The sequence below is a fragment of the Carassius gibelio genome, chromosome A15 (assembly GCF_023724105.1).
Source record: "Carassius gibelio isolate Cgi1373 ecotype wild population from Czech Republic chromosome A15, carGib1.2-hapl.c, whole genome shotgun sequence".
In the NCBI taxonomy this organism is placed as follows: domain Eukaryota; kingdom Metazoa; phylum Chordata; class Actinopteri; order Cypriniformes; family Cyprinidae; genus Carassius; species Carassius gibelio.
The window spans coordinates 19,797,153-19,809,422 of NC_068385.1; the positions used below are offsets into that span (position 1 = coordinate 19,797,153).

At 34.1% G+C, this 12,270-nt stretch overlaps 1 protein-coding gene across 1 annotated transcript in view; it reads right to left on the reverse strand.

Moving 5' to 3' along the window:
- Positions 1-564: 564 nt before the first annotated feature.
- The window catches only part of LOC128028881 (P2Y purinoceptor 14-like), a 29,004-nt gene continuing 17,298 nt past the window's right edge, over positions 565-12,270 (reverse strand). Inside the window, exon 2 of the mRNA XM_052616200.1 lies at positions 565-1,156. Within this exon, the coding sequence (XP_052472160.1) occupies positions 565-1,156 (592 nt within the window). The remainder of the gene's footprint in view (positions 1,157-12,270) is intronic.

The following is a 12,270-nucleotide window of genomic DNA, read 5'->3' on the forward strand; positions in this document are numbered from 1 at the left end:
ACAGTTATGAGGTGTTTGTTGTTGAAATTGTTGTGAAGAAACTTAATTGTATTATTTAATAATAAAAGTAATCTAATAGCAATAGCGAGAAAATAACAGGTCTACATTAATTGGCTATAGTCCTTACATGCTGGACCTCTTTTAAAACAGTCCATTGTCTTATCACCGTATATATTTTTTTTTTACATGTTAAGTAATTTTGTCCAGTAACTTGTTTCCATTATTTAAGCATTATTTTATTTATTTGTAAGGCTGCTTTATGTTTGATTTATGTTGAAGTGTTTAATGCTTTTTAATAGTGACTTTTTTGGTAATCTGGCTCTCAAAAATTATGTGAAAATGTGGATTTAGATTTATTGGCCAACATATTGATTAGCTTTTATATTTAAAGAATTATCGATTCTCGTATCTGCCAAAATTTTCATATCGACGCATCCCTACTTTTTACACAACTTTTATTATTTAGTAAAGATACTCATATCCACTGGCAATTGCAAAACAATAAAGAAGCACATCACAAAGCACAATAATACAAAAACCATAAAGTAATCATTCACAGATAGGTTAGCGACTCCTTGCAGTACATTTCAAATGTGATCTAAAGGTCTTGCAAAAGAAAAAGTACATGAGTGGATCCAATGAGGCATTTAGTGCTGCTAACACGATGGTGAGCTCCTTCAGGATGTAGAATGGCTGGGCTGCTGTACAATCGTGCAGCAGGGGTTCAATGAATATGTATGGTAGTTTCACCAGGTGATATGGAACAAAGCACACACAGAAAATGACCACTAGCACTAGCATGTTGTGCTCAACAGTTTTAAATGTTTGACTTCTGGAACTGACCCGTGAAGAGGACTGAACTTGTCTGAGCTTTTGGTGAGTCTTCCAGTATAGAAGAATCAGAGATACCAGGACAAAAATGAAGCCTGCAAAGGTCACACAGTGGATGATTTTGTAGGTCACACTGAGATGGGAACTGTTCTGGGATTCACAAGTAAACGCATCAGGCATTTGACCCCCGAAGTTCTGCAGAAAAAGGATCAAGTAGATGGAAGCCATGGTTAACAAGCACAGCCAAGTTCCTGCAGAAATGTAGTGGGCGGTACGAACTGTCTGTAGAGCATGAGTCTCCACTGGCCGGACAATCTTTAGGTATCTGAAAAAAAAAAAAAAAAAAAATATATATATATATATATATATATATATATATATATATATATATATATATATATATATATATATATATATATATATATATATTAGTGCTGTCAATCGATTAAAAAAAATTAACTAATTAATCGCACAATTTTTTTAAATTAATCGCGATTAATCGCGATTAATCGCGATTAATCGCAATTAAAAGACTGAAACTTTTTGGATATGTAAATGTAAAATGTAAATAATTAATGTAAACTCAAGACAAAGAAACTATTTAAATTCTAAATATGATTGTTTATTGAAATTTTTGTTTAACTTGTAACACAGATTTTCTCATGTAAACAACATACCTGCAATAAACCATCAATATCCTCCAAATTAACTGTTGGCTTGAAAGCCATATTTATTACAGAAATAAAAACACAGGCATGTAAGTACCATTTGAATTTCAAAACAATCAATGCCAATAAAAAACAAAAATGATTTCTGTTATGTTGAATTCTAAGTGGACTGCAAAAAAATTCCAAAGTATAGTCATTGCCAGTGCTTTAAGTGGGCTGGTATGCACTCAGTACCGCCACTTCCAAATATAGCTCTTGAGCGTACCGCCACCTCTCCGTGCGCCCAGAACGTGCTTGTAGCGTATCGGTACGCTCATCTGGACATCTGTTTTAATAGAGGTTTTAATCTTTTACCTGCACTGCCGATTTTCAGAGCGCCCTTCACAATGCAAGCTTCTTAATTCATCCCACCCAGAGCAGAAACTACATTACCCATTCACCCTTAAGTTATACAAGTGAATAGCGCATGTGTCGCTTTTCCCACTGTTAAGTGTCAACAACTCAACGTGGCCGGAGAAGGTGTGTGAAACTCGTTGTGAGTTATACTAAAGCAAAATCTTGAGTATTTATTGTCTGATAAACATTAAAAACTGTCTGCGGAGGTTGAGTCGTCCTGCAGCCCCCGCTGGCTGCTCATTGGCTGCAGCATCTTTTTTCTAAGTTCTAAAAAAATACCGTAGACGGCAAGGCACAAATTTAGATATTAATTTATCTAATTAATCTATAGCCCATGCACAAAGACAATATGATCTTTTTGTCCCCTTTTTGTTTTAAAGCTTGATGAAGAGAGAGAGCGCAAGTTGCTGCAGCTGCGGGGAGGACAGTGATGCACGCGCACAGGAGTGATTGACAGTTCGCGGCACTGTGTACAAAAAATACTCCGCTACACAATTATTTCGTTATTTTCGTTTAAGCTTATTAACGTTAGCGTTACAGAAAGGTCTGATTTACGCACTGTTACAGTCATTGTTTTTTTTTGTTTTTTTTAAACAATGACATTTGAGTTCATGATTTTAATGTTGCTGTTTCTTGTGGCAGATTGAAGAGTAATCCGGCAGAGTTTTATACTGAAACTTTCCGTCTAAAAGTCCTTCCTTGGTCTTATCCATATTTCTTTGCACGTTGAACACACATAGACCACAACTGGAAATAAAAAAAAACTGCAACCGCGTTAATTGCGTTATTTTTTTTTTACGCGTTAAATATTTCAAATTAATCGAATGCGTTAACGCGCTAATTTTGACAGCACTAATATATATATATATATATATATATATATATATGTGTGTGTGTGTGTGTGTGTGTGTGTGTATATATATATATGTATGTACACAGCAAAAAATACAGAGTGAAATGAACTCTGCTGGGAGTACATGTGAGACACGTGAGAGTGTGAAAGTGTTAAAATGGGAGTGTAAAATTAACACTGAAGCTGAGTTAAAGTTAATGAGATAATTAAGTGATTAATTGAGGGATGATTGACCATTATTGATGATACCTGATGTTAACATGCAGAATCTACAAAGATGAAACTATTTGTATGTCACCATTATAGTGGTCAGTGTTTACACTTTTAATGTCAGATTTGGTTTGGCTGTTACAACTGAATTGTAAAAAACAGACAAGAAAAAAATGAATCACCAAACTCAATTAAAGCCTAAACAAATTTTATTGACCTCATTTATTATAACAACCCTGTGATTATACAGTACGCTCTAGTAAAAAGTTTTCTTGAAAGTTGTTCCGATAAAAAAAAAAAAAGAACTTGTTTTAGGCACACACATACATCAAAAATTTGTGTAGGAGTCTCAACAATGGTGACAAACAGCATATTCAGAAAAATAGAACAACTCTAAACATTAGAAAACAAACTACTAAAAGTAACATAAAAAACATAGAATAGTAAGAATAAAGGAAATTACTGAAACAATTATGCAAATAATTTATTCATGCCGCAATGCATCATGGGAGCCATGGATGAAGTTTGATAGGTGGCAACGAGAATGCACTGCAACATGCATTTTTGATTTTCACCATTGTTCCGATTTACAGGTTGATTTTTGATGTTTGCATGTCTAATTGAAAGACTTCATTTTGAAAAAAATTGAACAAACAACTTTTAAGAAATGCCTCAGATTTTATGTAAAATGTTGGAAAGACTTTGTTGAAGAATCATAGGGTTGCTATAATCAACAATTTAACTTTAACTCAGTAATTCAGGAATAACAATAGAATTGCTTGTCCATCAGAACTCCATCATTGCAGCCAACTAAAATCTGTTTTAGGGGTCAAGAGCCCAACTAAAGCAAACACTGACCACTATAGTGGTGACACCATTGAAATTGTGATTTTAACACGTTCACACTCTTGAGTGCGGTCTCACATGTACTTCCAGCAGAGTTAATTTCACTCACATTTTTTTGCTGTGTATGTAACCATGTACACAAACTGTATAATAATTTAAATATTATTTTTTGTCAATTATCATACGACTGTCCCCCTGGAGTGTCATGGGTTTGCACTTGGGGATTACTTTGATCAGATACAATGCTTTCGTGGATCACACTCTTTCAAGTTTAAACCTTTCAATTAGAGGTCGAGCTATATTGGATTTTACAGATTTGATAGTTTTTTTATGTAGAATTAATGAAAACTACATTAGTGCTGAACTTAATTAAAGGGGAAAAAACTGAACCATACTTTTTAAATAGAATAAAGATTTTGACAAATGTGACATTGCACTTTTGGGTCAGAGTTCCTTGTGTTTTGGGCACATTGGTTGTAGCCTTCCTTAAGTGTTTCCGTCCTCAGCTTTGAAAGTAATCATACTGTTGTTCTCTCTATACTAATGCAGCATCTAGTCAACAAATGGACTCTTCTTAGCTACTCAAGCACCAGACGTAACCTGGGAAAAATGGATAAACAGTAGTTCCAGCAATTGACTATTGTTGCTGATTAATCCGAAACAATGATTAACTGATCAACCTCTACTTTCAACTACCATTTGACTAAACTTAGTGGCAAACCTTAAACCATACAAGTGTTGTCTTGCAGTCTTTTAATGAAATGCAAGAGATAATGTGCCATATACAGACATTTTCAAATTTGCTGATGATCAGAACTAAGGGTGACCCTGAATAGTCGATGATTCGATGCTTCGATTCGAGGAGCCTGATTCGACCACCAATCTCACAGTCGAATATTCACAGGTGTTATTGATTATGCCATTCTGACTATATGTGAGTGCTCAAATGTCTGATTTCACATAGAACTTGTGGTTTTCTCCCAATAAGTTAATAGGCAGCCTATTATGATAAAGCTGTGAATAAGAATCTGAAAATAAGAAGCTTCAAATTAATATTTTAAAGTGCGTGAATAAATCCAACCACTGCTATAGATTTAGGTTTTACTTTCAATAATCCGTGACAGACAGAGGAGCATCTTGGCTGCAGGGATTTAAAACTTTACCAAGACTCAAAATGACACAGGCAGAGACTGGATTTTTTTCGAACAGGTAGGGTATAAGTTATTTCAAAACATTTCAGCCGGTGTATATATATCTTGAATATATTATTTACCTGATATAAAATGTGTTTGGTTCAGTCAAGCGCTTCGTTGTAGTACTATGTTGATATCTCTTCAGCGCGCAGTGCGAGCAGGTCAAACTACAATGCAGAATATTAATAACTTGACTGGACTGTCACATCCATACCATTATAATGAGAAGACCATTATAATAAAATGCTGTGACTCTTTAGAGTTTGGGGTTAGACAAAACGTTTCAGGACCTACACAGCAAAAAAATCTGAGTGGAATTAACTCTGCTGCACTGTAAAAAATTGTGCCGTTAAATAACAGTAATTTACTGGCAGCACACTGTAAAAAATTTTGCCGTTAAATAACAGTAATTTTCTGGCAGCAGGGGCGCCAGTAAAGTACTGTTAATTTACAGCTCTTAACCATTAATTTACCACTCTTATTTTTTAACAGTATTTTACCGTAAATTCTACCATGGAAATTAACTCCACTCCCACTGCTTCAAACAGTTCGAGTTTTTAAACTAGCATTCCTACGATGTTAGTACTATGAACTTATTTCATTTGAGTCCACTGAGAAGGAATATTTCTTACACTTAATGTGCAGTAATAAAGTAACTAAATACATGACTTTTACTCAAATCACTGCAGCTCATTGTCAGCTGTATTACACATGTATGTGCTGAAGTACTTAACACAGAGATCACCACTGTATCAGCGACTCCACATTTACTGCCTTTATATAAAGCAGCAGAAAATCAGAATTTGTGGCTCATCATTGACTGAAGCACCGGCTCTACTCTACAGCACAATGGTGAACAACAAAACTACATTAAACTAAACGATCTCTCTTGTGCAAACACACATTAATACAGTCAAGTTCAGTATTTACTCTCATTATCAGTGTATGACTTTGCCTAATTTTTTTTCTATGGATGTTCACAAATATTTTAGTTAAATTAACTTTTTTTTCATTTGGTAAATCTGACGTTTACATTTTACAGTATATTACTGTTTTTCCTTGACTTGACGGCAAAAAACTGTAGAAAAAACACTTTTTTTTGCTGGCAACCATTAATTTACGGCAAGAAACAGTAGAAAAACAGTTATTTACTGGCAGCAGGGGTGCCAGTAAATAACTGTTTTTCTACAGTTTGTTTCCTGTAAATTAATTACAGTTTATTACTGTTAAATTATGTTTCATTCTGTTTTTTCTTCATCTTAAATCTTTAACCCTTTAAACCCCACAAGAAAATCCTCAGTTTTAAATGAACACTTATAATGTGTGCACACTACAGAGTGTTAGAGTAACACTGAATCAGTGAAGTTAATAAGATAATTATGTGATTAATTGATGATTGAGCATTAGTGTAGTGATAAACACCTGCAGAATCACTGAAGGAAAGAGAAACACAAGAACTACAAATGACTTCAGCCACAGCCTTAGATGAAACCAACTGAATAAAAGAATACATCAAATCTCTCAAGATCTGATTAAACAACTACTAAAACAGCTTCACCAGATTCACATTACTAACCAGACTGACTTTATTTCTGTCAGATGTCTACAGAAGAACTTATGGAGAGTTAAATAGGTTTAGGTGTTTTTTTCACTACCATGATGGAGATCAGTGTTTACTTTAGTTGGGCTCTTGAACGTGACTTTTCAACAACTAAGGTTTTTTTTTTTTTTTTTTTTTCATGCTGTAACAATGCGCCTTTGGAAACTGTTATAGCAAAACAAAAGTACACAGAAGAAAAAAAATCTGATATTGTTGTTTATAGATTGACAAGAACAAATACTATTATTTCTGATCTAATCCCGTATCTCTTCTCTTATTGAATATTGATACTACAGCATGAGAAGGAACACTGCTGAGCCATAAGTTATGAAAGACTGTTAAGAAAATGTCACTCATAAAAAAAAACCTTTGCTGAAATTTAGACAGAAATATCAAGAATCAGCGTATGAATCACAACAATGGTGACAATTCACAAAATAAATAAACAGATCAGTTCTGAACATCACAACACATGCTACTAAAACTTAAAACAAATGCAAAATTATAAGCACATAAGAATTCAAGAAAATAAGTGAACAATTCAGGGGCATAATTTATTCATGCCGCAATGCATGCTGGGAATCATGGATGAGTTTTATCCTGTGCTGGTACCCAGCATGCATTGCATCATGAACCTTTTGATTGTCACCATTGTTGAGATTCATATGCTGATTGTTGATTTCTCTCTTTGAGTGTTGTGGGGACTGCTGCCCGAAATACTTTTTAACTAAAACTAGTCGTTAAATCCATAAATACTGGTTATCACACTACTTTTCAATCTTACTAAATTGAAGTGTCATTCACTCAAATATTTAAACACCAAATTAATATTTGATTATTATAGCAACACTTTAAGTCAGTCTAGAAGATCATGCCTGTTAGAAACAACCATAATCACTTGACTATCAAAATTAATACTGCTGTAACAGATGCATCATAAAGATACAAATACAGCAATAAAACAAAATGTAAAGTGTAAAAGTCAATGGTCAGGAGCCCAACTAAAGCAAACACTGATCTCCACAATGGTGACGCTAAACGAAACAGTAACGTTATCATCTAAATCTCTTTAATTCTCAATAAGATCTTTTGATCTCTGTTCTCTGATCTGACAGAAATAAAGTCAGTCTGGTTAGTAATGTGTGAAGTTGGTGAAGCTGTTTGTTGATCGTTTAAATCTTCAGTTGATTTCATCTAAGGCTGTGGCTGAAGTCAGTTGTATTTCATGTGTTTGTCTTGTTATGTTTTTTTTTCTTCAGTGATTCTACTCATTAACAGCAGCTGTTGATCATTGTCTGAATTCACTCATTAGTGTTCATTCTCTCTGTCAGGTGGACTATATTAGTAAACTCATGTAGGGAATAGTGAATGAGGGTGTAGGGTGTGATTTGAAACACAGCCGCTGAGTGTCGAATTTGAACGTTGTTATTTTACGATATATAGCAGCAGGCTACTTCTCGAAAACGATGAATATTACCCAGAATGCACTGTTTAAATGAAAAACAGTATTTTACTGTCGAAATTTGGCCGTTTTTTTACAGCGATTTTTAACAGTGCAGGGGCGCCAGTAAAGTACTGTTAATTTACAGCTTTCAACCATTAATTTACCACTCTTATTTTTTTTTTACAGTATTTTACCATAAATTCTACCATGGAAATTAACTCCACTCCCACTGCTTCAAACAGTTCGAGTTTAAAAACTACACTGTTAAAAATCGCTGTAAAAAAACGGCCAAATTTCGACAGTAAAATACTGTTTTTCATTAAAACAGTGCATTCTGGGTAATATTCATAGTTTTCGAGAAGTAGCCTGCTGCTATATATCGTAAATTAACAACGTTCAAAGTCGACACTCAGCGGCTGTGTTTCAAATCACACCCTACACCCTCATTCACTATTCCCTACATGAGTTTACTAATATAGTCCACCTGCCAGAGAGAATGAACATGAATGAGTGAATTCAGACACTGATCAACAGCTGCTGTTAATGAGTAGAATCACTGAAGAAAAAAAAAACATAACAAGACAAACACATGAAATACAACTGACTTCAGCCACAGCCTTAGATGAAATCAACTGAAGATTTAAATGATCAACAGACAGCTTCACCAACTTCACACATTACTAACCAGACTGACTTTATTTCTGCCAATCAGAGAACAGAGATCAAAAGATCTTATTGAGAATTACAGAGATTTAGATGATAATGTTACTGTTTCGTTTAGCGTCACCATTGTGGAGATCAGTGTTTGCTTTAGTTGGGCTCCTGACCATTGACTTTTGCACTTTAAATTTTGTTTTATTGCTGTATTTGTATCTTTATGATGCATCTGTTACAGCAGTATTAATTTTGATAGTCAAGTGATTATGGTTGTTTCTAACAGGCATGGTCTACTAGACTGGCTTAAAGTGTTGCTATAATAATCAAATATTAATTTGGTGTTGAAATATTTGAGTGAATGACACTTCAATTTTTTAAGATTGAAAAGTAGTGTGATAACCAGTATTTATGGATTTAACGACTAGTTTTAGTTAAAAAGTATTTCGGGCAGCAGTCCCCACAACACTCAAAGAGAGAAATCAACAATCAGCATATGAATCTCAACAATGGTGACAATCAAAAGGTTCATGATGCAATGCATGCTGGGTACCAGCACAGGATAAAACTCATCCATGATTCCCAGCATGCATTGCAGCATGAATAAATTATGCCCCTGAATTGTTCACTTATTTTCTTGAATTCTTATGTGCTTATAATTTTGCATTTGTTTTAAGTTTTAGTAGCATGTGTTGTGATGTTCAGAACTGATCTGTTCATTTATTTTGTGGATTGTCACCATTAAATTTTCTTAACAGTCTTTCATAACTTATGGCTCAGCAGTGTTCCTTCTCATGCTGTAGTATCAATATTCAATAAGAGAAGAGATACGGGATTAGATCAGAAATAATAGTATTTGTTCTTGTCAATCTATAAACAACAACATCAGATTTTTTTTTCTTCTGTGTATTTTTGTTTTGCTATAACAAGTTCCAAAGGCGCATTGTTACAGCATGAAAAAAAAAAACCTTAATTGTTGAAAAATCACGTTCAAGAGCCCAACTAAAGTAAACACTGATCTCCATCATGGTAGTGAAAAAACACCTAAACCTATTTAACTCTCCATAAGTTCTTCTGTAGACATCTGACAGAAATAAAGTCAGTCTGGTTAGTGATGTGAATCTGGTGAAGCTGTTTTATGAGTTGTTTAATCAGATCTTGAGAGATTTGATGTATTCTTTTATTCAGTTGATTTCATCTAAGGCTGTGGCTGAAGTCATTTGTAGTTCTTGTGTTTCTCTTTCCTTCAGTGATTCTGCAGGTGTTTATCACTAATGCTCAATCATCAATTAATCACCGAATTATCTCATTAACTTCACTGATTCAGTGTTACTCTAACACTCTGTAGTGTGCACACATTATAAGTGTTCATTTAAAACTGAGGATTTTCTTGTGGGATTTAAAGGGTTAAAGATTTAAGATGAAGAAAAAACAGAATGAAACATAATTTAACAGTAATAAACTGTAATTAATTTACAGGAAACAAACTGTAGAAAAACAGTTATTTACTGGCACCCCTGCTGCCAGTAAATAACTGTTTTTCTACTGTTTCTTGCCGTAAATTAATGGTTGCCAGCAAAAAAAAGTGTTTTTCTACAGTTTGTTGCCGTTAAGTCAAGGAAAAACAGTAATATACTGTAAAATGTAAACGTCAGATTTACCAAATGAAAAAAAAAGTTAATTTAACTAAAATATTTGTGAACATCCATAGAAAAAAAAATAGGCAAAGTCATACACTGATAATGAGAGTAAATACTGAACTTGACTGTATTAATGTATGTTTGCACAAGAGAGATCGTTTAGTTTAATGTAGTTTGGTTGTTCACCATTGTGCTGTAGAGTAGAGCCGGTGCTTCAGTCAATGATGAGCCACAAATTCTGATTTTCTGCTGCTTTATATAAAGGCAGTAAATGTGGAGTCGCTGATACAGTGATGATCTCTGTGTTAAGTACTTCAGCACATACATGTGTGCTATAGCTGACAATGAGCTGCAGTGATTTGAGTAAAAGTCATGTATTTAGTTACTTTATTACTGCACATTAAGTGTAAGAAATATTCCTTCTCAGTGGACTCAAATGAAATAAGTTCATAGTACTAACATCGTGGGAATGCTAGTTTAAAAACTCGAACTGTTTGAAGCAGTGGGAGTGGAGTTAATTTCCATGGTAGAATCTACAGTAAAATACTGTTAAAAAATAAGAGTGGTAAATTAATGGTTAAGAGCTGTAAATTAACAGTACTTTACTGGCACCCCTGCTGCCAGAAAATTACTGTTATTTAACGGCAACATTTTTTACAGTGTACACTGTTAAAAATCGCTGTAAAAAAACGGACAAATTTCGACAGTAACATACTGTTTTTCATTAAAACAGTGCATTCTGGGTAATATTTATCGTTTTCGAGAAGGTAGCCTGCTGCTATATATCGTAAATTAGCAACATTCAAAGTCAACACTCAGCGGCTGTGTTTCAAATCACACCCTACACCCTCATTCACTATTCCCTACATGAGTTTACTAATATAGTCCACCTGATAGAGAGAATGAAAACTAATGAGTGAATTCAGACAATGATCAACAGCTGCTGTTAACCATTAGAACTACAACTGACTTCAGCCACAGCTTAAAACGAAATCAACCGAAGATGTATACAATCAACAAATAGCTTTACCAACTTCACTCATTACTAACCAGACTGACTTTATTTCTTTCAGATCAGAGATCAAAAGATCTTATTGAGAATTACAGAGATGTAGATGATAATGATAGTTTATTTTAGCATCACCATTGCGGAGATCAGTGTTTGCTTTAGTTGGGCTCCTGACCCTTGACTTTTGTACTTCAAATTTTGATTCATTGCTGTATTTGTATCTTTATGGTACATCTGTTACTGCAATGTTAATTTTGATAATCAAGTGATTATGGTGGTTTCTGTTAGGCATGATCTACTAGAATGACTTAAAGTGTTACTATAGTAGTCAAATATTATTTTGGTGTTGCAATATTTGAGTGAATTACACAATTTTTTTTTTTTGTTTCTCACATTTTATGATAATGAACCGTAATGGGATGATCTGAACATATTGATTTAATAACAGTTTGAGTTTTAAATATTTTGGCCAGCAGTGTCCGCAAAACTCAAAGAGACACATCAACAATCAGCATATGCATCTTAACAATGGTGATAATCAAAAGGTTTATGATGCAAAGCATGCTGGGTACCAGCACAGGATAAAACTCATCCATGACTCCCAGCATGCATTGCGGCATGAATAAATTATGATGCTGAATTGTTCGCTTATTTTCTTGAATTCTTATGTACTTATAATTTTGCTTTTGTCTTAAGTTTTAGTAGCATGTTTTGTGAAGTTCAGAACCTATCTGTTTATTTATTTTGTGGATTGTCACCATTGTTGTGATTATTGATGTTTCTGTCTAAATACCAGTGTAGGTTTTTTTTATGAGTGAAATTTTCTTAACAGTCTTTCATAACTTAAGGCTCAGCAGTGTTTCTTATTTTGCTGTAGTGTCAATATTCAATAAGAGAAGGGACACGGGATTGGAACAGAAATAATA